Raw genomic sequence first — 20,307 nt, 5'->3', positions numbered from 1 at the left:
TACTTACTCAGATGTGGAACTCGAGCAGCACATTGCTCTGTTCTTCCTCATTACTGGATCTTCATGCATTCTGTCAAAGCGACCCAACAACTATATATGCACAAATGTTTATGAAAATACAGATATATTGGTACACTGGCCCTGCCTGAAGTACCCTCTGCTTTAAATGTTATATATATATATATATATATATATATATATAACAACTGCAGTGCCGGAATTCCATGCAGCTATAGATACCAAGAGGCAGGACAATTAAGGGTGCCTGCCTGCACAGTGCTGCATACAGAAATGGACAATGCAGAATGACGTGATGCTGCATAGGAGCAATGTGCACCCTTTAATTACGGGGTCCCTGCAGTGACTATAGTTGTGTGCAGTGCTACAGAGGTGTAATAGTCACACTCTTATTAGCCCAGTCCCCACACTGCCTATAGTTACATGTAGCACTACAGGGGAGCAATACATACCTCCCAACATTTCAAAATTCAAAAGAGGGACAACCCCCCCCCACCGTGGCAAAAAAATTGAAATGTGGTGGGCGGGGCTTAAAAAAATCATAAGACCAAAGTAATTTAAATAAAATTCTAAATAAAGTCATATATTTTAATACACTTAGGCAGCAAATCAAACACAAGCTCAAACCACTGGTATTGCTATGTGAGCTATGTAGTTAATTAGCCTTTGCAAAGACATTGCTAAATATTTTTATCTTAATTGGACATTTAATAATAAATTCTTTAAAACTACTCTCTGCATTCCCCTTTAATATTTTAGATTCTGGCCTTTAAAGTCAGCAAAATTGCACAGTAGCACACTACATAGCATACACTTACACATGCAGATACACACACACACTACATAGCATTCACTTACACATGGAGACACACACACACTACATAGCATACACTTATACATACAGATACACACACTACATAGCATACACTTATACATACAGATACACACACTATAGCATACACTTATACATACAGATACACACACTACATAGCATACACATACATACAGATACACACACTACATAGCATAAACTTAAACATACAGATACACACACTACATAGCATACATTTATACAGGCAGATACACAGACACTACATAGTATACACTTATACATGCAATACACACATTACATAGCATACACTTATATATGCAGAATACACTTATACATGCAGATACACAGACACTACAGGGAGTGCAGAATTATTAGGCAAGTTGTATTTTTGAGGATTAATTTTATTATTGAACAACAACCATGTTCTCAATGAACCCAAAAAACTCATTAATATCAAAGCTGAATAGTTTTGGAAGTAGTTTTTAGGTTTTTTTTTAGTTATAGCTATTTTAGGGGGATATCTGTGTGTGCAGGTGACTATTACTGTGCATAATTATTAGGCAACTTAACAAAAAACAAATATATACCCATTTCAATTATTTATTTTTACCAGTGAAACCAATATAACATCTCAACATTCACAAATATACATTTCTGACATTCAAAAACAAAACAAAAACAAATCAGTGACCAATATAGCCACCTTTCTTTGCAAGGACACTCAAAAGCCTGCCATCCATGGATTCTGTCAGTGTTTTGATCTGTTCACCATCAACATTGCGTGCAGCAGCAACCACAGCCTCCCAGACACTGTTCAGAGAGGTGTACTGTTTTCCCTCCTTGTAAATCTCACATTTGATGATGGACCACAGGTTCTCAATGGGGTTCAGATCAGGTGAACAAGGAGGCCATGTCATTAGATTTTCTTCTTTTATACCCTTTCTTGCCAGCCACGCTGTGGAGTACTTGGACGCGTGTGATGGAACATTGTCCTGCATGAAAATCATGTTTTTCTTGAAGGATGCAGACTTCTTCCTGTACCACTGCTTGAAGAAGGTGTCTTCCAGAAACTGGCAGTAGGACTGGGAGTTGAGCTTGACTCCATCCTCAACCCGAAAAGGCCCCACAAGCTCATCTTTGATGATACCAGCCCAAACCAGTACTCCACCTCCACCTTGCTGGCGTCTGAGTCGGACTGGAGCTCTCTACCCTTTACCAATCCAGCCACGGGCCCATCCATCTGGCCCATCAAGACTCACTCTCATTTCATCAGTCCATAAAACCTTAGAAAAATCAGTCTTGAGATATTTCTTGGCCCAGTCTTGACGTTTCAGCTTGTGTGTCTTGTTCAGTGGTGGTCGTCTTTAAGCCTTTCTTACCTTGGCCATGTCTCTGAGTATTGCACACCTTGTGCTTTTGGGCACTCCAGTGATGTTGCAGCTCTGAAATATGGCCAAACTGGTGGCAAGTGGCATCTTGGCAGCTGCACGCTTGACTTTTCTCAGTTCATGGGCAGTTATTTTGCGCCTTGGTTTTTCCACACGCTTCTTGCGACCCTGTTGACTATTTTGAATGAAACGCTTGATTGTTTGATGATCACGCTTCAGAAGCTTTGCAATTTTAAGAGTGCTGCATCCCTCTGCAAGATATCTCACTATTTTTGACTTTTCTGAGCCTGTCAAGTCCTTCTTTTGACCCATTTTGCCAAAGGAAAGGAAGTTGCCTAATATTTATGCACACCTGATATAGGGTGTTGATGTCATTAGACCACACCCCTTCTCATTACAGAGATGCACATCACCTAATATGCTTAATTGGTAGTAGGCTTTCGAGCCTATACAGCTTGGAGTAAGACAACATGCATAAAGAGGATGATGTGGTCAAAATACTCATTTGCCTAATAATTCTGCACTCCCTGTACATAGTATACACTTATACATGCAGACACACACACACTACATTGCATACACTTATACATGCAGATACACATACTGTACACACACTTATACATGCAGATACACAGACACTACATAGTTTACACTTATACATGCAGACACACACACACTACATTGCATACACTTATACATGCAGATACACATACTGTACACACACTACATAGCTTACATTTATACATGCAGACACACACACACTACATAGCATAAACTTATACATACAGATACACACACACAGTTATGGATACAGATAGACATACACTACATCATATATGGGTATCTGTAATTCATTGTATGGGGTCCTGGGGTTGGCAAGCACATTAGCTGGCAGTCTGCGGCTGCAATTGTTCGTTACCCTGGTATTAGCACTGCTCTTTGTATAAAACTGAAGGCATGCTAGTATTATCACCAGGGGTTAGACATCATCACTACCAGAGGTAGGTTAGAGAGGTCACCATTACCCGTGGTCAGAGTGTATATAGCCTCCTTACTCCTGCTTAACCCACACACCATTCCTATTCCACAGGGAATCTAACAGGTATCTAACCCTGTGAGAGCAAAGCCAGCTGCTTCTGAGTATGGGACTGGGGCAAATCGGGACAGATGGCTAGCAACCCGGGACAGGGGGACAGAACCCTAAAATCGGGACTGTCCCGCGAAAATCGGGACAGTTGGGGTGTATGGCAATATGCACCCTTTGTTTGCTCTGTCCCCACAATGTCTATTGTTGCCTGAAAACCTGGTACTGCATACTTGCATAGTTTCAACAACATGTAGTTGTGTGCTTTAGTGCATGTATATCTATGCTTTAGCATTAGAAAGCTTTTAAACATTGGTCCTGGAGCAGAGAGAAGCAAACAGTGCTGTGATTAGGGTTGCCACCTTTTGCCCAGAAGATTCCTGGACACTTTCTAAATGGGGGTGGAGGGGGCGTGACTTGGGGGCGTGACTTGGGGGCATGGCTTCTTGCGGCCTCAAATTCAATATGAAATCAAATTTATATATAATATATATAATATATATATACAGTATATATATATATATATATATATATATATATATATATATATATATATATATATATATATATATATATATATATATATATATATATATATATAAAAGCCACAGCCAGTACATTGCATAAGAACAGTTCAGTGCAGAGATGGAAGTGACGTCACGTGAACCTCCTCCTCCCTCCCACATACTCCAGGCAGCACCTCCCACATACTCCAGACAGCGCAGGTTCCGTCTCTCCTCCCGCCAGGCTATGAGCTCCTCTGGCCAGCTGTTTTTTTGTTTTTTTTCTGCGGTCAGTGCTGTGCCAGCCCCAGGGGGGGGAGCTCTTAGCCCGGGGGATTTGACGGTATTTCCGGGGCACGGGACATACAGTCCCAGACCGGGACTGTCCCAGTGAAACCGGGTCAGGTGGCAACCCTAGCTGTGATCCTATATACTTCCGAATCCTGTCTGCTCACTCTGATCTGAAGGCATGGCATGCTGGGAAATGTAGATTGTGCTTGTGGAAGAGAGCTGGTGTCTAGGTTCCTTAATGCATCCCAGCAAAACTGATCAGGTCAGAACTGAACATGGCAGTATAGTGATGATCCAGAGCTGGCCAGATGTCCTGTTCTTTCTGCAGACATGCTACACTTTCTGAAAATGATTAACTAAATAACAGTACAAGAGTACAGAGATACATATTTGAAATAAACATTTTACATGTTGTAAAAGATAAGGGATAAAAGAAGTAGATGCCTGGAAATAAGGGAGGGTTAGTAACCCTAATAGTATATAGCCACCTATTCACTTCATGCAATAATAAACATTTTCTTATTAGACTAATAGCTTATGTTCTGTATGACAACAGCCAACAAAAGGATAGAACTCTGAAACAATCATATTTATAACTTTCCTAATAACATATTTTAAAAGTATTTTTTCCTGGAGTTAAACTATTAGAGTATGTAATTTTTGCACTACTGATCCATTGATTCCAATTGTTAAAGGGACATGACAGTTAAACTGAAGCTTTCATGGTGCACACAGAGTAGCAAGCATTTTTCTATTTACTTTTGTTACCAAATGAACTTTGTCCTCATGGTATTCTTTGGTAAAAAGCATGTTTAGGTAGACTCATGGGCAGTAATGCACTACTGGGGAGCTAGGTGATGATTGGTGGCTACAAACATATTCCCATTGTCATTGACTCTCCAGATGTGCTCAGCTAGTTCCCAGCAATGCATTGCTGCTCTAGAGAGTTGAATTTAAAGGGACAGTCAACACCAGAATTTTTGTTGTTTAAAAAGATAGATAATCCCTTAATTACCCATTCCCAAATTTTGCATAACCAACACAGTTATAATACAAATTTTTCCTCTGTAAATACCTTCAGGCCCATTTATCAAGCTCCGTATGGAGCTTGAAGGGCCGTGTTTCTGGCGAGTCTTCAGACTCGCCAGAAACACAAGTTATGAAGCAGCGGTCTAAAGACCGCTGCTTCATAACCCTGTCCGCCTGCTCTGAGCAGGCGGACAGGAACCGCCGGAAATCAACCCGATCGAATACGATCGGGTTGATTGACAGCTCCCTGCTGGCGGCCGATTGGCCGCGAGTCAGCAGGGGGCGGCGTTGCACCAGCAGCTCTTGTGAGCTGCTGGTGCAATGTTAAATGTGGAGAGCGTATTGCTCTCCGCATTTAGCGAGGTCTTGCGGACCTGATCCGCAGTGTCGGATCAGGTCCGCAAGCCCTTTGATAAATGGGCCCCCTAGTATCTAAGCATCTTCGGACAGCCCCCTTATTTCAGTTCTTTTGACAGACTTGCATTTTAGCCAATCAGTGCTCACTCCTAGGTAACTTCACGTGGGTAAGCTCAATGTTATCTATATGACACACATGAACTAATGTCCTCTAGTGATGAAAAACTGTCAAAATGCATTCAGATTAGAGGCGGCCTTCAAGGTCTAAGAAATTAGTATATGAGCTTTCAACTAAGAATACCAAGAGAACAAAGCAAAATTGGTGACAAAAGTAAAGTGGAAAGTTGTTTAAAATTACATGCCCTATTTGAATCATGAAAGTTTATTTTGGACTTGATTGTCCAAAATGGGTTAATTATATGTTTACCCATTTGCAGGTGTTAAACATATAGATATATGTAGGCAATAGTGCAATAATAAAATGTACTGGCACAATAGAGCATTTTTTTTCATTGGTATGTCCCTTCAAGCCTTGCAAATGTGTTAAACACACAGGTAAAGTCTCTCAGGAGCTGCAAACTGACCAGGAAACTTCCAGTGAGCCAATCAGGAGTGGCATTCAAATATAGCCACCAATCACTGGCCATATCCTGCTCTAAAGCTGCAATGCTTGAGGCGTCCATAAGGGACTTTACCTATATGTTTAGATCCTTTTAAAGAAATGCAAACATTATGCTCCCTTTAACTAATATGTTTCTTTTTTTAAATTTTATTTTATTTTAGAAGAAGACTACACATTTTAAAGACGTTAGACAACAAACATGACAAGAAATGTATGATATGTGCAGGCTAAAATATTTGTACATTTTTCATGTCCCTTTATAAGAACACAGAAAATGTAATAACTTTGATATGGTAATTTAACAATAATTTATAACATAAACAAATTTTTTTCAGATACGTATCTAGAAGCTTTTAGTAAACCAGCATTGCTTGAAATTAATACTAAATGGAGAAGAATCAGCAGAAAGCCAAGGCGCAGGTGTTTGAAATTCAGCATGATTACACCGTTAAGAAAGAAGAGGTCTCTTTGCTCTTCCTAAGGAATGGTTCAAAGCAACTGTATATTGTTAGCAATCAAGACACAAAGTTTGGACTCCTTCATAAAGCACCAGCTCAGCAGACTCTGCAGAAGGTGAGTGTGATTCAGCCATATTGTTGTGTCAGGAGAAAAACAAACAAAGCGCATAAACTCTCACTCGTCTATAAGAAACAATATGGTAGAAAATTAAACCGCTGCTGTCCAACAGTGTTTCCCAAAGCCGTTCCAAGAATGTATGTTTGAAAGGAGGAGCTTAGTTCACAAAGGGTGAAAAGCTCGCTGGAGTGTAGTGTCACACGATGTCCCCAGATGCTGGCTTCTCTTAAATCCCAGAAAAACTGAACTTGGTGGTCGGCTGGTGCAATTGATGATAACCACTGATTTCTTGTAAAATCCTGCTCTGTAGCTTGCTGCTTGTTTCCCGTTTCGTTACTCTGTTACAGAATATGATTACAGCACTTGGTCTCACTTGGCATCCAGAACATTTTTGGTTGTAAAATAAATGTTAAAGGAATAGTCTAGTCAAAATTAAACGTTCATGATTCAGATAGAGCATGCAATTTTAAGCAACTTTCTAATTTACTCCTATTATCAATTTTGCTTCATTCTCTTGGTATCTTTATTTGAAAAAGCAAGAAGGTAAGCAAAGGAACCGGCCCGTTTTTGGTTCAGAACATGGGTAGCACTTTCTGATTGGTGTCTAAATGTAGCCACCAATCAGCAACTGCTACCCTGGTGATGTAGCAAAAATGGGCCGGCTCCTTGACTTACATTCAAATAAAGATACCAAGAGAACTAAGAAAAATTGATAATAGGAGTAAATTAGAAAGTTGCTTAAAATTGCATGCTCTATCTGAATCATGAAAGTTTAATTTGACTTGACTATTCCTTTAAATACAACAGAAAATGTCTCCAAACACTAAACTTCAGACAGTTGCGTAGCTGATGACATGCATAATGGATGAAAGGGGGAAATTCCGCTTGCTAAACTTAACCAACTGGTGTCTTTAGTGCCCAAATTTCTAATAAGTGTTATTAAAAGAAAAGGTTATGTTACACAGTGGCAAACAGTCAACTGTCCCAACATTTTTGAAATGTGTGTTGCAGTCATCAGATTTCAAATGAGTGTATATTTTAAAAAATACATTAAATTCACAAAGTAAAACATCAAATAATGTGTTAAAATGTGTTTTCAATATAGTACAGGCTGAATCGAATCTTCGATTTACTCTTTTTGTTTGTTTTTTTACATTTTCCATACTGTCCCAAATTTTTCAGAACTGGGGTTGTATTGCAGTAAGATCCAACAACACAGTTAGAGGCGCACAAATCAACTTGCAATTATTAGACTTTTCTGCAGTCTTGCAATAAATTAACATAACAGTTGGTTGTGAACATTTTTAAAATACATTAACACCTTCTTTTACTGCCCTTATTTCTTTCATAAGGTGCTGAGAGCATTACCCCTGGAATTCAACTCCTGGCCACTAGGAGAAAGCAAAGATTCCCAAGACATGAAACCCAACATTTTTATTTCATTATTCAGTCAGAACGTGATTTTAAACAACTTTCCAATTTACTCCAATTATTAAATTTGAACTATCTACAAGGACAGAGGGGTGCATGGAGTACTGGAAAGTGACAGAATTACACCCATTGGGAGTTAGTCACAAACCAGTCACCAGTGTTGCGGAGACCGGTCATTAGCCTCTTCCTGTTGGGTCGTCGTTGTACTCCAAATTCAGATCCTCTACTGTTGCTTGGAAAGCACTGTATGGGCTCTCTACCACAGTCTTTTCTGCATCCAGTATACACATAGAGGCCTATTTATTAAAGGTCTGTCAGTCCTGATCCGACAGTGCGGATCAGGTCCGACAGACCTCGCTGAATGCGGAGAGCAATACGCTCTCCGTATTCAGCATTGCACCAGCAGCTCTTGTGAGCTGCTGGTACAACGCTGCCACCAGCAGGGGGGTGTCAATCAACCTGATTGTACTCGATCGGGTTGAATTGTGGTGATCTCTGTCCACCTGCTCAGAGCAGGCGGACAGGGTTATGGAGAAGCGGTCTTTAGACCGCTGCTTCATAACTGCTGTTTCTGGTGAGCCTGCAGGCTCGCCAGAAACACAAGCCCTCAAGCTCCATTCGGAGCTTGATAAATGGGCCTCATAGAGTGGGTGCATTTCAGTTAAGTGCAGCCATTTCACGAACTCACATAGCCCACAAGTTATTAGCAGGTACACCAATTTTGAGGTACATCATATCCAGGGGACATGTACTGTTACCAGTAATTTTGTTAGACTATTTTATACATGACACAATAGTCTAATTTACACATTGGAAGACTTTTAACTATTGTGGTATACGCTTTGTGATTTTTAATATAATTTATTTGGGCCTAGTTTTGACATTATCATTTTCAAGAACTTTTCTCCCTCAAGACAAAAAATCTTCCTGCTCCTTACAATGACCTGAATCTTCTAGATTTTCCTGGAAGTTTAATACCAGTTGCAACAATGCCGAGCATATTATGAACCTTCTTCCTCTTCCATATTCTTTTCTGGTAGGGAACAGTTTATGCCTTTTTCTGAAGGCCAGCTAACAGTTTGTCCTAGATCTTTGGGTATTAAATATATTTTACCAGGATTACAGAATGGGTTTCAAATCAAGGCCTAAACAGACTACTAGAGAGGCTGGGTTGGCCGTATCTAGAAAAAGACTACATATATAGCACTCGGGGGAATTGTCCTAACTATATTGAGGTCAAATTAGGATATCATAGAGAAAGTCTTAAACAATGATGTGCAAACAAAATTGCAGGTGATAACTATTATGGATTAAAAATTTACTTTTATTAGAAGCAAAATAAAATTGGAAAACACACACTTAAAACCACACTCAGGAGCCTTGGAATAATGTAATCATATTCAGATTGTATTATACTGGATATAGCAGACGTTTATCCCCACTGATATAGTTATTATGTGGTATTAAGACCAATAACAAATAATATCAAATTGTGTATATTGTTTGTTGGTATATCTTGTAAAGTGAGTTAATATACTGCCGCTCGTGGGTTAAAAAATATATATATTTTATCCTTTGAGAGACAGGAGAAATAATTGGGACTTTATGTCAGAATTCCCACCAGGTTGTATTACCTTGTATTGTATCAGAGTTGGTTTGAATATACAGCTTTTGGTTCAACCCATGGAAGGCTTATGATAGCCAGATAACAGAGGTTGAATTATTTGTGCACATTTAAATTAACTCTTTGCCTTATAAGTATAGGATGACTTATAATTATGTCATATCCTTCCTGGTGCATGTAACATTCTTGTGATACACTTAATTGACAAATAACGTTTTGTTGTTACAACTGTTATGTCAAGACTAGGTTAAGGTTCTTACCCAGTCATATATAGTCTTGTTAATGTTTAGAAGTAAAAAATGGCAAGCACTCACAATGATAGTTAAGGAGTAATAAAAGGTTGTCACCAGCTGTATATAGTCTTGTTAATAATTAGAAGTAAAAAATGGCAAACACTCACAATGATAATTAAGAAGTAATTTAAAGTTGCATATGGATGCAATTGCAAAGAGTAAACGTATTGCTACGAACAGCTCTTTGTTCTTGATGTTATAGCAAATGTCTTTGACTTTATCTGAATTCAGCTTTATTAAGGAATGGTAATGCTGCGTTATAGTCGCTTTTCTGCTTGTGTATAATATAGGTTTACACAGAGCCTAAAATGTTTATATTCATAAGGTTGGTCAAAGTTGGTTCCAGAAAATTTAAAGTTATTTGTAGAGCGCCAACAGATTCCGCAGCGCTAGAGAAAGAGATAGTAATCTAGATTTAGATGTCATATCAGCATTCCAAGATTTAAGCCACAAAGCTCTTCTAGCTAATATAGCTAAAGACATGGATCTAACATCAATTTTGATAATATCAAAAATGGCATCACAAATAAAATGATTAGCATATTGCAGTAAGCGAATGATGCTAGATAAGTCAGAATCCAATTCCTGTTGCGCTAAATTCTCCAACCAGAAAGTTGATGCAGCCGCAACATCAGACAAAGAAATTGCAGGTCTAAGAGGATGACCTGAATATAAATAGGCCTTCGTTAGATAAGATTCAAGCTTCCTATCTAAAGGATCCTTAAAGGAAGTACTATCTTCCATAGGAATAGTGGTACGTTTAGCAAGAGTAGAAATAGCCCCATCAACTTTGGGGATTTTTTCCCAAAACTCTATAGATTTTGCTGGTAAAGGATACAGTTCTTTAAACCTTGAAGAAGGAATAAAAGAAGTACCTGGCTTATTCCATTCCTTAGAAATCTTATCAGAAATAGCCTCAGGAATAGGAAAAACCCCTGGAGAAACTACAGGAGGTTTAAAAACAGCATTTAAACTTTTATTAGACTGAACGTCAAGAGGACTAGTTACCTCAATATCAAAAGTAATTAACACTTCTTTTAATAAAGAACGCATATACTCTATTTTAAATAAATAAGTAGATTTGTCAGTGTCAATGTCTGAGGAAGGATCTTCTGTATCAGATAGATCCTCATCAGAAGAGGATAAATTATTATGTTGTTGGTCATTTGAAATTTCATCAACTAAATGAGATGTTTTAAAAGACCTTTTACGTTTATTAGAAGGTGGAAATGCAGACAAAGCCTTAAAGATAGAATCAGAAACAAATTCTTTAAAATTTACAGGTATATCATACACGTTAGAAGTTGAAGGAACTGCAACTGGCAATGTACTATTACTGATGGATACACTATCTGCATGTAAAAGTTTATCATGACAACTATTACAAATGACATTTGGCGAAAAAATGTCAACAATTTTACAACAAATGCACTTAGCTTTGGTAGAACCGATGTCAGGCAGCAATGTTCCAGCAAAAACTTCTGAGGCAGGATCAGATTGAGACATCTTGCAAAATGTAAGAGAAAAAACAACATATAAAGCAAAATTATCTATTTCCTTATATAACAGTTTCAGGAATGGGAAAAAATGCAAATAGCATAGGCCTCTGATAGAGAAAAAAGCAAGAGGCAAACATCAATGGGGTATTGAAATAATGAAAAAGTTTGGCGCAAAGTATGACGCACAAACGTAACGTAAACTTTTTTAGCGCCAAAAATAACCTGAAATGACACACTCGTGTCACTAATGACGCAACCGTGTGAAAGGTCTCGTCGTCAAGTATGACGCCGGAAATGACGAAGTTGCGTCATAGACGTATTTTTCCGCGCCAAAAATATTTTCGTGCCAAGAATGACGCAATAAAGTTTAGCCTTTGTCGCACCCGGGGCCTAATGCCGCCCGCAATTTGCAAGAAGTAGTCAATTGAAAAAAGACTAAACCCCAGGTAAGAAAAAAATTTCTTTAAAAGATGTTTATATTTCCCAAATATGAAACGGACAGTCTGCAGAAGGAAATAAATGAACCTGACTCATGGCAAATATAAGTACAATACATATATTTAGAACTTTATATAAATGCATAAAGTGCCAAACCATAGCTGAGGTGTCTTAAGAAATAAAAACATACTTACCCAAAGACACCCATCCACATATAGCAGATAGCCAAACCAGTACTGAAACAGTTATCAGTAGAGGTAATGGTAAATTGAGAGTATATCGTCGATCTGAAAAGGGAGGTAGGAGATGAATCTCTACGACCGATAACAGAGAACCTATGAAATAGACCCCCGTTAGGGAAATCATCATATACAATAAGTGATACTCCCTTCACATCCCTCTGACATTCGCTGTACTCTGAGAGGAATCAGGCTTCAACAATGCTGAGAAGCGCATATCAACGTAGAAATCTTAGCACAAACTTACTTCACAACCTGCATAGGAGGTAAAGTTTGTAAAACTGAATTGTGGGTGTGGTGAGGGGTGTATTTAGAGGTTTTGAGGTTTGGGAAACTTTGCCCCTTCTGGTAGGATTGTATATCCCATACGTCACTAGCTCATGGACTCTTGCCAATTACATGAAAGAAAAAAAGGCTACAGGATGCAATTTGGAGGTTGAAGGGTCCCTCTGAGTTAAGACAGCACCAGCTCCAATCTCAGAGGCATCGACCTCTAGGGTAAACTGCAGGTCAGGATCAGGATGACATAGTACAGGGGCAGTAAAAAAGGCATTTTTAGGAGAGAGAAAGCGTTTGTAGCTGCTGGAGGCCAATTCTTAGTCAGCTCAGTAAGAGAAGCAACAATTCTGGAGAAGTTCTTTATAAATTTGCAATAATAATTAGAGAAGCCCAAAACTGTGGTTAGCTTAGTAGGATCCATGGCAAAACCCTGTTTAGAGAAGACATATCCAAGGAATTGAATCTGGGCTTGGTCAAACTCACATTTCTCCAGCTTGGCTACCAGAGAATTGTTTCTCAGGCGAAGAAGCACCTGTTTTACATGCTCATGATGCTCCTCCAAGGTTGTGACCGATTATGGAGGTCAAGGAAGACATAATTGACGAAGGCTTGAAAGACAGCAGGGGCATTACCAACTCAAAAGGCATTACTAAGTATTGATAATGCCTGGATCTTGTGTTGAAGGCAGTCTTCCACTCATGTCCTGGGAAGATACGAATGAGATTGTATGCCCCACGGAGATCAAGTTTGGTAAATTAGCCTTTTTTGACATGTCAGAATGGAATACCAGAGAGGTGGGAGGAATTAAGTGCTCTTAGAGCTTTGGGGATTTTTGTCTCCTCGTAGTGACCAGGAGTTGAATCCCAGGAGTAATGGCTTGTGGACTCTCATCACCATGAAAGAAATTAGTTTTGTTTTTTTCAATGGCTATACTTCCCCACCACCTGCCAATCCAAACTTATTACTGAATAAGACATGGCTTGCGGCTGCCATTTTCTTAGCAAAACTTGCATTGTTTTGCAGTATATTGCCTTATCATTTGTGCTGAGGCCACTTTAAAAACAGATCTGTAGCTGGGTTAGCATTTTACCAGTCTGCAGTGTGTGCTGCCTCTTTAACACCACACACAGGGCCTGTCTGTTCAAAGGAATAGCAGAGGATACTAATGTGCCTCATTTCAACATTCATGGCAGCCAGGCAGAAAGAATAACATGTGGTGTGCTAGTTCATGCCACAATGGGTAGCAGATTTAAAGGTCAAGCTTTAAAAGAATGATAAATTCCGCCTTAGACCCCCCCCCTGCAAACATTAAATATTCAAAGGAATATGGAACCCAAACATCTTCTTTTTGGATTTAAATAGAGCATGCAATTTTAAACAACATTCTAATTTACGTCTATTATAAGTTTGTCTTCGTTCTCTTGGTATCTTTTGTTGAAAAGCAGGGACATAAGCTTAGGAGTCTGCCAATTTTTGGAGCACTATAAGGCAGCACTAATTCCTGCCATGTAGTTCTCCAAATACCTTCCTAGGTATCACTTCAATAAAAAATACCACGGGAACAAAGCAAATTTGATCATAGAAGTAAATAGGAAAACATTTTAAAATTGTATGCTATGTCTAAATCACAAAATAATTTTTTTGGGTTTCATATCCTTTTAATTAATAAAAAAGAAAACATGGAACTGCTATATATATTTATCATTTATTTATCATGTTTTGCCTGTAAAATACCTCTGACAAATGGTATTTGTTTATCTTTTCTCAGCAGGACTTTCGTAAAGATGTTCAAAGTGAATTTCATTATGGAATATCCAGTAAGGTGTTTTCTGTGGAGTCATCAGAATGTGAGGTGAGAATGTCTAAGCAGTGGTGTGTTGATCTCAATGTGCTAATGAGAAGAAAAAAAATTACCAATACAAAATAGTTCACTGGAAAAGAGCAATATGGAAAGTAAAGTATTTGAACAGTAGTACAGTGTGGATAAGTCTCCGCTTGGGATCTCACACAGTGGGCAGTCTAGATCAGAGCCTCTTAAACTTTTTTTTTCACCCTTTTTACATTTGAAAGTTTGCATTTGGAAATGCAACCCTTATTATTACAGTATAGTCCAAAACAAACCCCATGCCAGACGCATATACAATACTTTTTATAAATCAATATACCACACAAGTGAAGGGATTATTAGAAAAGAAAAGTAAATTCAACTTTTGTGGCCATCGCTAATCACTAAGGGCTAACTCTTTGTACCTTCCAAGTAGTCTTCTCCCCTGCGTGTGTGTACTTTGCATGCAATGTTCCCTGCATTTTTAGTCAAGTGATTAAAATATGTGTGCACATTTAAAGAGGTACAAAATTAGATGTGCTTAACTCACATTAAGCAGGATATGGAAAAAAGATACTCACTTATACACAAAAAACAACAACACACACAATCATTCATCACAACATACAAATTCACTCACTCACTCATATATACACACACACATATACATACATGCACACATATACATAAAATACATGACCGATGACATTAATACAAATACACACACTCACATCACAACACACACATATACACTCATACATACACACACTCACATATACATACACACATATACATACATGCACACATATACATAAATACATGACCGATGACATTAATACAAATACACACACTCACTCACATAAACATACACACATATACATGCATACACACATATACATAAATACATGACCGATACATACACACACATTCATACACACACCCACTCACATATACATACGTATACATACATGCACACATATACATAAAAACATGACCGATACATACACACACTCACTCACTCACATAAACATACACACATATACATACATGCACACATATACATAAAAACATGACCGATACATACACACACTCACTCACATAAACATACACACATATACATACATACATACACACATATACATAAATACATGACCGATACATACACACACTCACTCACATAAACATACACACATATACATAAATACATGACCGATGACATTAATACAAATACACACACACACATCACAACACACACATATACACTCATACATACACACACTCACATATACATGCACACATATACATACATGCACACATATACATAAATACATGACCGATGACATTAATAAAAATTCACATACTCACTCACATAAACATACACACATATACATAAATACATGACCGAAACATACACACACATTTATACACACACTCACTCATACATACTCACTCACATTAACATACACACATATACATACATACACACATATACATTATTAAATACATGACCGATACATACACACACATTAATACACACACTCACTCACATATACATACGTATACATACATGCACACATATACATAAAAACATGACCGATACATACACACACTCACTCACATAAACATACATACATATACATACATACATGCACACATATACATAAAAACATGACCGATACATACACACACTCACTCACATAAACATTCACATATACATACATACACACATATACATAAATACATGACCAATACATACACACACTCACATAAACATACACACATATACATACATACACACATATACATAAATATATGACCGATACATACATACACACACTCATTCAAATAGACATACACACAGATACATAAATACATACACACACACATATACATAAATACATGACCGATAAATACACACACATTCATACACACACTCACTCATATATACATACATACGTATACATACATGCACACATATACATAAAAATAATGACATTAATATTTTTTTCTGCATTCATTTCCTTTATGAACAAGGTTGTGTAAAGAGAGACATTTAACCAAACAAAAGGTACATTTACAATAGGATTTAAGCAGCTCTCATTCTATTGACTAATTCAAATTAGCCAATAGAATGAGAGCTGCTTAAATCCTATTGGCTGATTTGAATAATCAATAGGATTTTAGCAGCCCTAATTCCTATTGGCTGATTCAAAATTTTCAGCCAATAGGAATGCAAGGGACGCCATCTTGAATCGCGTCCCTTGCATTGAAGATTCAGTGTACTGCGGCGACTGTATGAAGAGGATGATCCGCGCTGGATGTCTTCAGGATGGACCCGCTCCGCGCCTCCGGGATCAAGATAGAAGATGTGGATAGTCAGGGGGTTAGCGTTAGGTTTTTTTAAAGGATTTTTTGGGTGGATTTTTTTTTAGTTTAGGGTCTGGACAGTAAAAGTTCAAAATGCTCTTTTAAGGGCAATGCCCATCCAAATGCCCTTTTCAGGGCAATGGGTAGCTTAGGTTTTTTAGATAGTTTTTTTTATTTTGTGGGTTTGGGGGGGGGGGGGTGGGAGTTTGTAATGTTAGTGGGTGTTTGTATTTTTTTTCATAAACAGAGCTGATTTCTTTAGGGCAATGCCCTACAAAAGGCCCTTTTAAGGACCATTGGTAGTTTATTCTAGATTAGGTTTTTTATTTTGGGGTGTTTTTTTATGGGTATTAGAATAGGATTTTTTTTTTACTTTTGATCATTTGTTTGTTATTTTGTGTAATGTATATTTTAAGGGGGTGTTTTTTTAAGGGCCCTTGGTAGTTTATTTTAGATCAGGCTTTTTTATTTTGAGGTGTTTTTTTTATATAATATAATATTTTTCTTTTTTGGATAATTTTTTTTTTTTTGCAATGGTAGTTTTTTTATTTTTTGTAATGGTAGTTTTTTTTTTTGTAATTTTAGGTTTAAGTGTAAGGTAGCTTAGGTTTTATTTGACAGGTAATTTTGTATTTTTTTTTAACTAGGTAGTTATTAAATAGTTAATAACTATTTACTAACTAGTCTACCTAGTTAAAATAAATACAAACTTACCTGTGAAATAAAAATAAAACATAAGCTAGCTACAATATAACTATTAGCTTAGGTTTTATTTTACAGTTGTATTTAGTTTTAAATAGGTATTATTTAGTTAATAATTGTAAATTTAATTTAGCTATATTTTAATTATGTTAAAGTTAGGGTGGTTAGGGTTACGTTAGGGTTAGGGGTTAATAGTTTAATTTAGGTTGTTGCGATGTGGGGGGCTGGTGGTTTTGGGGTTAATAGGTTTATTTAGTTAATAATTGTAAGTTTAATTTAGCTCTATGTTACTTATGTTAAAGTTAGGGGGTGTTAGGGTTACGTTAGGGTTAGGGTTACGTTAGGGATAGGTTTATGGGTTACTAGTTTAGTTGCAATATGGGGGCTTTCGGTTTAGGGTTTAATAGGTTTATTATAGTGGCGGCGGTGTAGGGCTTAATAACTTTAGTATAGTGGGGACGCTGCTTTTTTACGCCCGCTGGTATTACGAGTCTTGCAGGTTTAGGCTCACTGCACACTTCTTTGGCCTTATCGCAAAACGACTTACGTAAACTTTGTAAAGTCTTTTTTCTATGGGACTTCCATAGCGTTGATATTCCGAGTCTGTCCTGGGAGGTGAAAAAGTGAGCGGTACACCCTACCCTGTCAAGAGTCCTAACGCATTTAAAAGTCAGTAGTTATGAGTTTTATGGTACAACGCCGTAGCATAAAACTCATAACTAAAGTGCTAAAAAGTACACTAACACCCATAAACTACTAATAACCCCTAAACCGAGGCCCTACCGCATCGCAAATACTAAAATAAAAATTTTAACCCCTAATCTGACGCTCCAGACACCGCCGCCACCTACATTATATGTATGAACCCCTAATCTGCTGACCCCAATATTGCCGACACCTACATTATATTTATTAACCCCTAAGCTGGCGCCCCAACGTCGCCGCCACTATAATAAATATATCAACCCCTAAACCGCCGCATTCCCGCCTCGCAAACATTAGTTAAATATTATTAACCCCTAATCTGCCGGCCCTAACATCGCCGCCACCTACCTACATTTATTAACCCCTAATCTGCCGCCCCCAACGTCGCCGCCACTATATTAAAGTTATTAACCCCTAAACCTAAGTCTAACCCTAAACCTAACACCCCCTAACTTAAATATAATTTAAATACATCTAAATAAATATTACTATCATTAACTAAATTATTCCTATTTAAAACTAAATACTTACCTATAAAATAAACCCTAAGCTAGCTACAATATAACTAATAGTTACATTGTAGCTAGCTTAGGGTTTTTTTAATTTACAGGTAATTTTGTATTTATTTTAACTAGGTAGAATAGTTACTAAATAGTTATTAACTATTTACTAACTACCCAGCTAAAATAAATACAAATTGACCTGTAAAATAAAACCTAACTTAAGTTACTCTAACACCTAACACTACACTATAATTAAATAAATTAACTAAATTAAATAAAATTACCTACATTAAATTAAATTAGCTCAAGTACAAAAAAACAAACACTAAATTACAGAAAATAATAAACAAATTACAGAAATTTAAACTAATTACACCTAATAGCCCTATTAAAATAAAACAGCCCCCCCAAAATAAAAAAAACCCCTAGCCTAAACTACCAATAGCCCTTAAAAGGGCCTTTTGCGGGGCATTGCCCCAAAGTAATCCCACCACCCACACAATCAACCCCCCAAATAAAATACTAGCTAAAAAAACCTAAGCTCTCCATTGCCCTGAAAAGGGCATTTAGATGGGCATTGCCCTTAAAAGGGCAGTTAGCTCTTTTGCCGCCCAAACCCTAATCTAAAAAATAAAACCCATCCAATACACCCTTAAAAAAACCTAACACTAACCCCCTGAAGATCGACTTACCGGGAGACGTCTTCATCCAAGCCGGGCGAAGTGATCCTCCAGACAGGCAGAAGTCTTCATCCAAGCCCGGACAGAAGTGGTCCTCCAGATGGGCAGAAGTCTTCATCCAGATGGCATCTTCTATCTTCATCCATCCGGCGCAGAGCGGGTCCATCTTCAAGACATCCGATGTGGAGCATCCTCCTCATCCGACGACTGAAACAGAATGAAGGTACCTTTAAGTGACGTCATCCAAGATGGCGTCCCTTAGATTCTGATTGGCTGATAGAATTCTATCAACCAATCGGAATTAAGGTAGAAAAAATCCTATTGGCTGATGCGAGTATTGGTTGTTGTTTTTTCAGTTTTTGCTTTTTATTGACTTCTATGGGAGAAGAAGTTTACGTGGCCACAATAATTTTTTTGCGCACGTTGGGTCTACACTCACATGCAAACTTTTTACTTTCAACTTGTAATATGAGCACAACCCGACATGCGTAAAAAGTCTTCGTCTAGCGGAATTAATGGGCAAGCAGAAACGCTAATTTGTGCTCCACTCGTAAGCTAGCCCTATGGAACTTAAAGGGGAGCCTAGTGTAGGATAATAAGCAGATTGTATATCGCTGACATGTCATTTCCTTTTCCAGGTACGTTTACTGCTTAGTTCTGCTGAAATCTCCCGGCTGTCAGCAACTTTCAACTTGTCTGGCTTTGTCAGTTCCTATCTGGTGCGTACAAAATCTTTCAACCTTGTGCATAATAAATCTTATAACCATAGTTGTGCTCTAATATTTCCAATAGGACACTTTATTACAAATGTCAGTAAAAATCTAAAACTATAGCAGTATTGTATTATGTCTCTAATGAAAGCCAATAATTTGGGTCTCAAATATACGTTCTTTAGCTGTAGTGACAAATACATTGTCACCTCAAATGTATCTTCTTTTAAAGATCAATATAATAGTTAGGGATGGGTGAAAGTGTTTACATTCAAATTCAAATGTTAGAATGAATGTTATTGTAGAAATTCA

At 37.7% G+C, this 20,307-nt stretch overlaps 1 protein-coding gene across 3 annotated transcripts in view; it reads left to right on the top strand.

Moving 5' to 3' along the window:
• LOC128652178 (uncharacterized) overlaps window positions 1–20,307 on the top strand; it is a 92,062-nt gene that overhangs the window by 25,946 nt on the left and 45,809 nt on the right. The window contains exons 1-4 of one of the 3 annotated variants that reach the window (XM_053705124.1): window positions 4,028–4,378; window positions 6,460–6,697; window positions 14,275–14,355; window positions 19,924–20,004. In XM_053705124.1, coding sequence (XP_053561099.1) covers window positions 6,512–6,697; window positions 14,275–14,355; window positions 19,924–20,004 — 348 coding nt within the window. In that variant the 5' untranslated portion in view covers window positions 4,028–4,378; window positions 6,460–6,511. Of the gene's footprint in view, window positions 1–4,027; window positions 4,379–6,459; window positions 6,698–14,271; window positions 14,356–19,923; window positions 20,005–20,307 lie in introns of those variants that run through there. The other 2 variants (XM_053705119.1, XM_053705122.1) reach the window with 2 other exon arrangements.

The sequence above is a fragment of the Bombina bombina genome, chromosome 1 (assembly GCF_027579735.1).
Source record: "Bombina bombina isolate aBomBom1 chromosome 1, aBomBom1.pri, whole genome shotgun sequence".
Classification (NCBI taxonomy): Eukaryota; Metazoa; Chordata; class Amphibia; order Anura; family Bombinatoridae; genus Bombina; species Bombina bombina.
The sequence above is the reverse complement of the archived record's forward strand: the minus strand, read 5'-3'. Positions and strand labels throughout refer to the sequence as shown.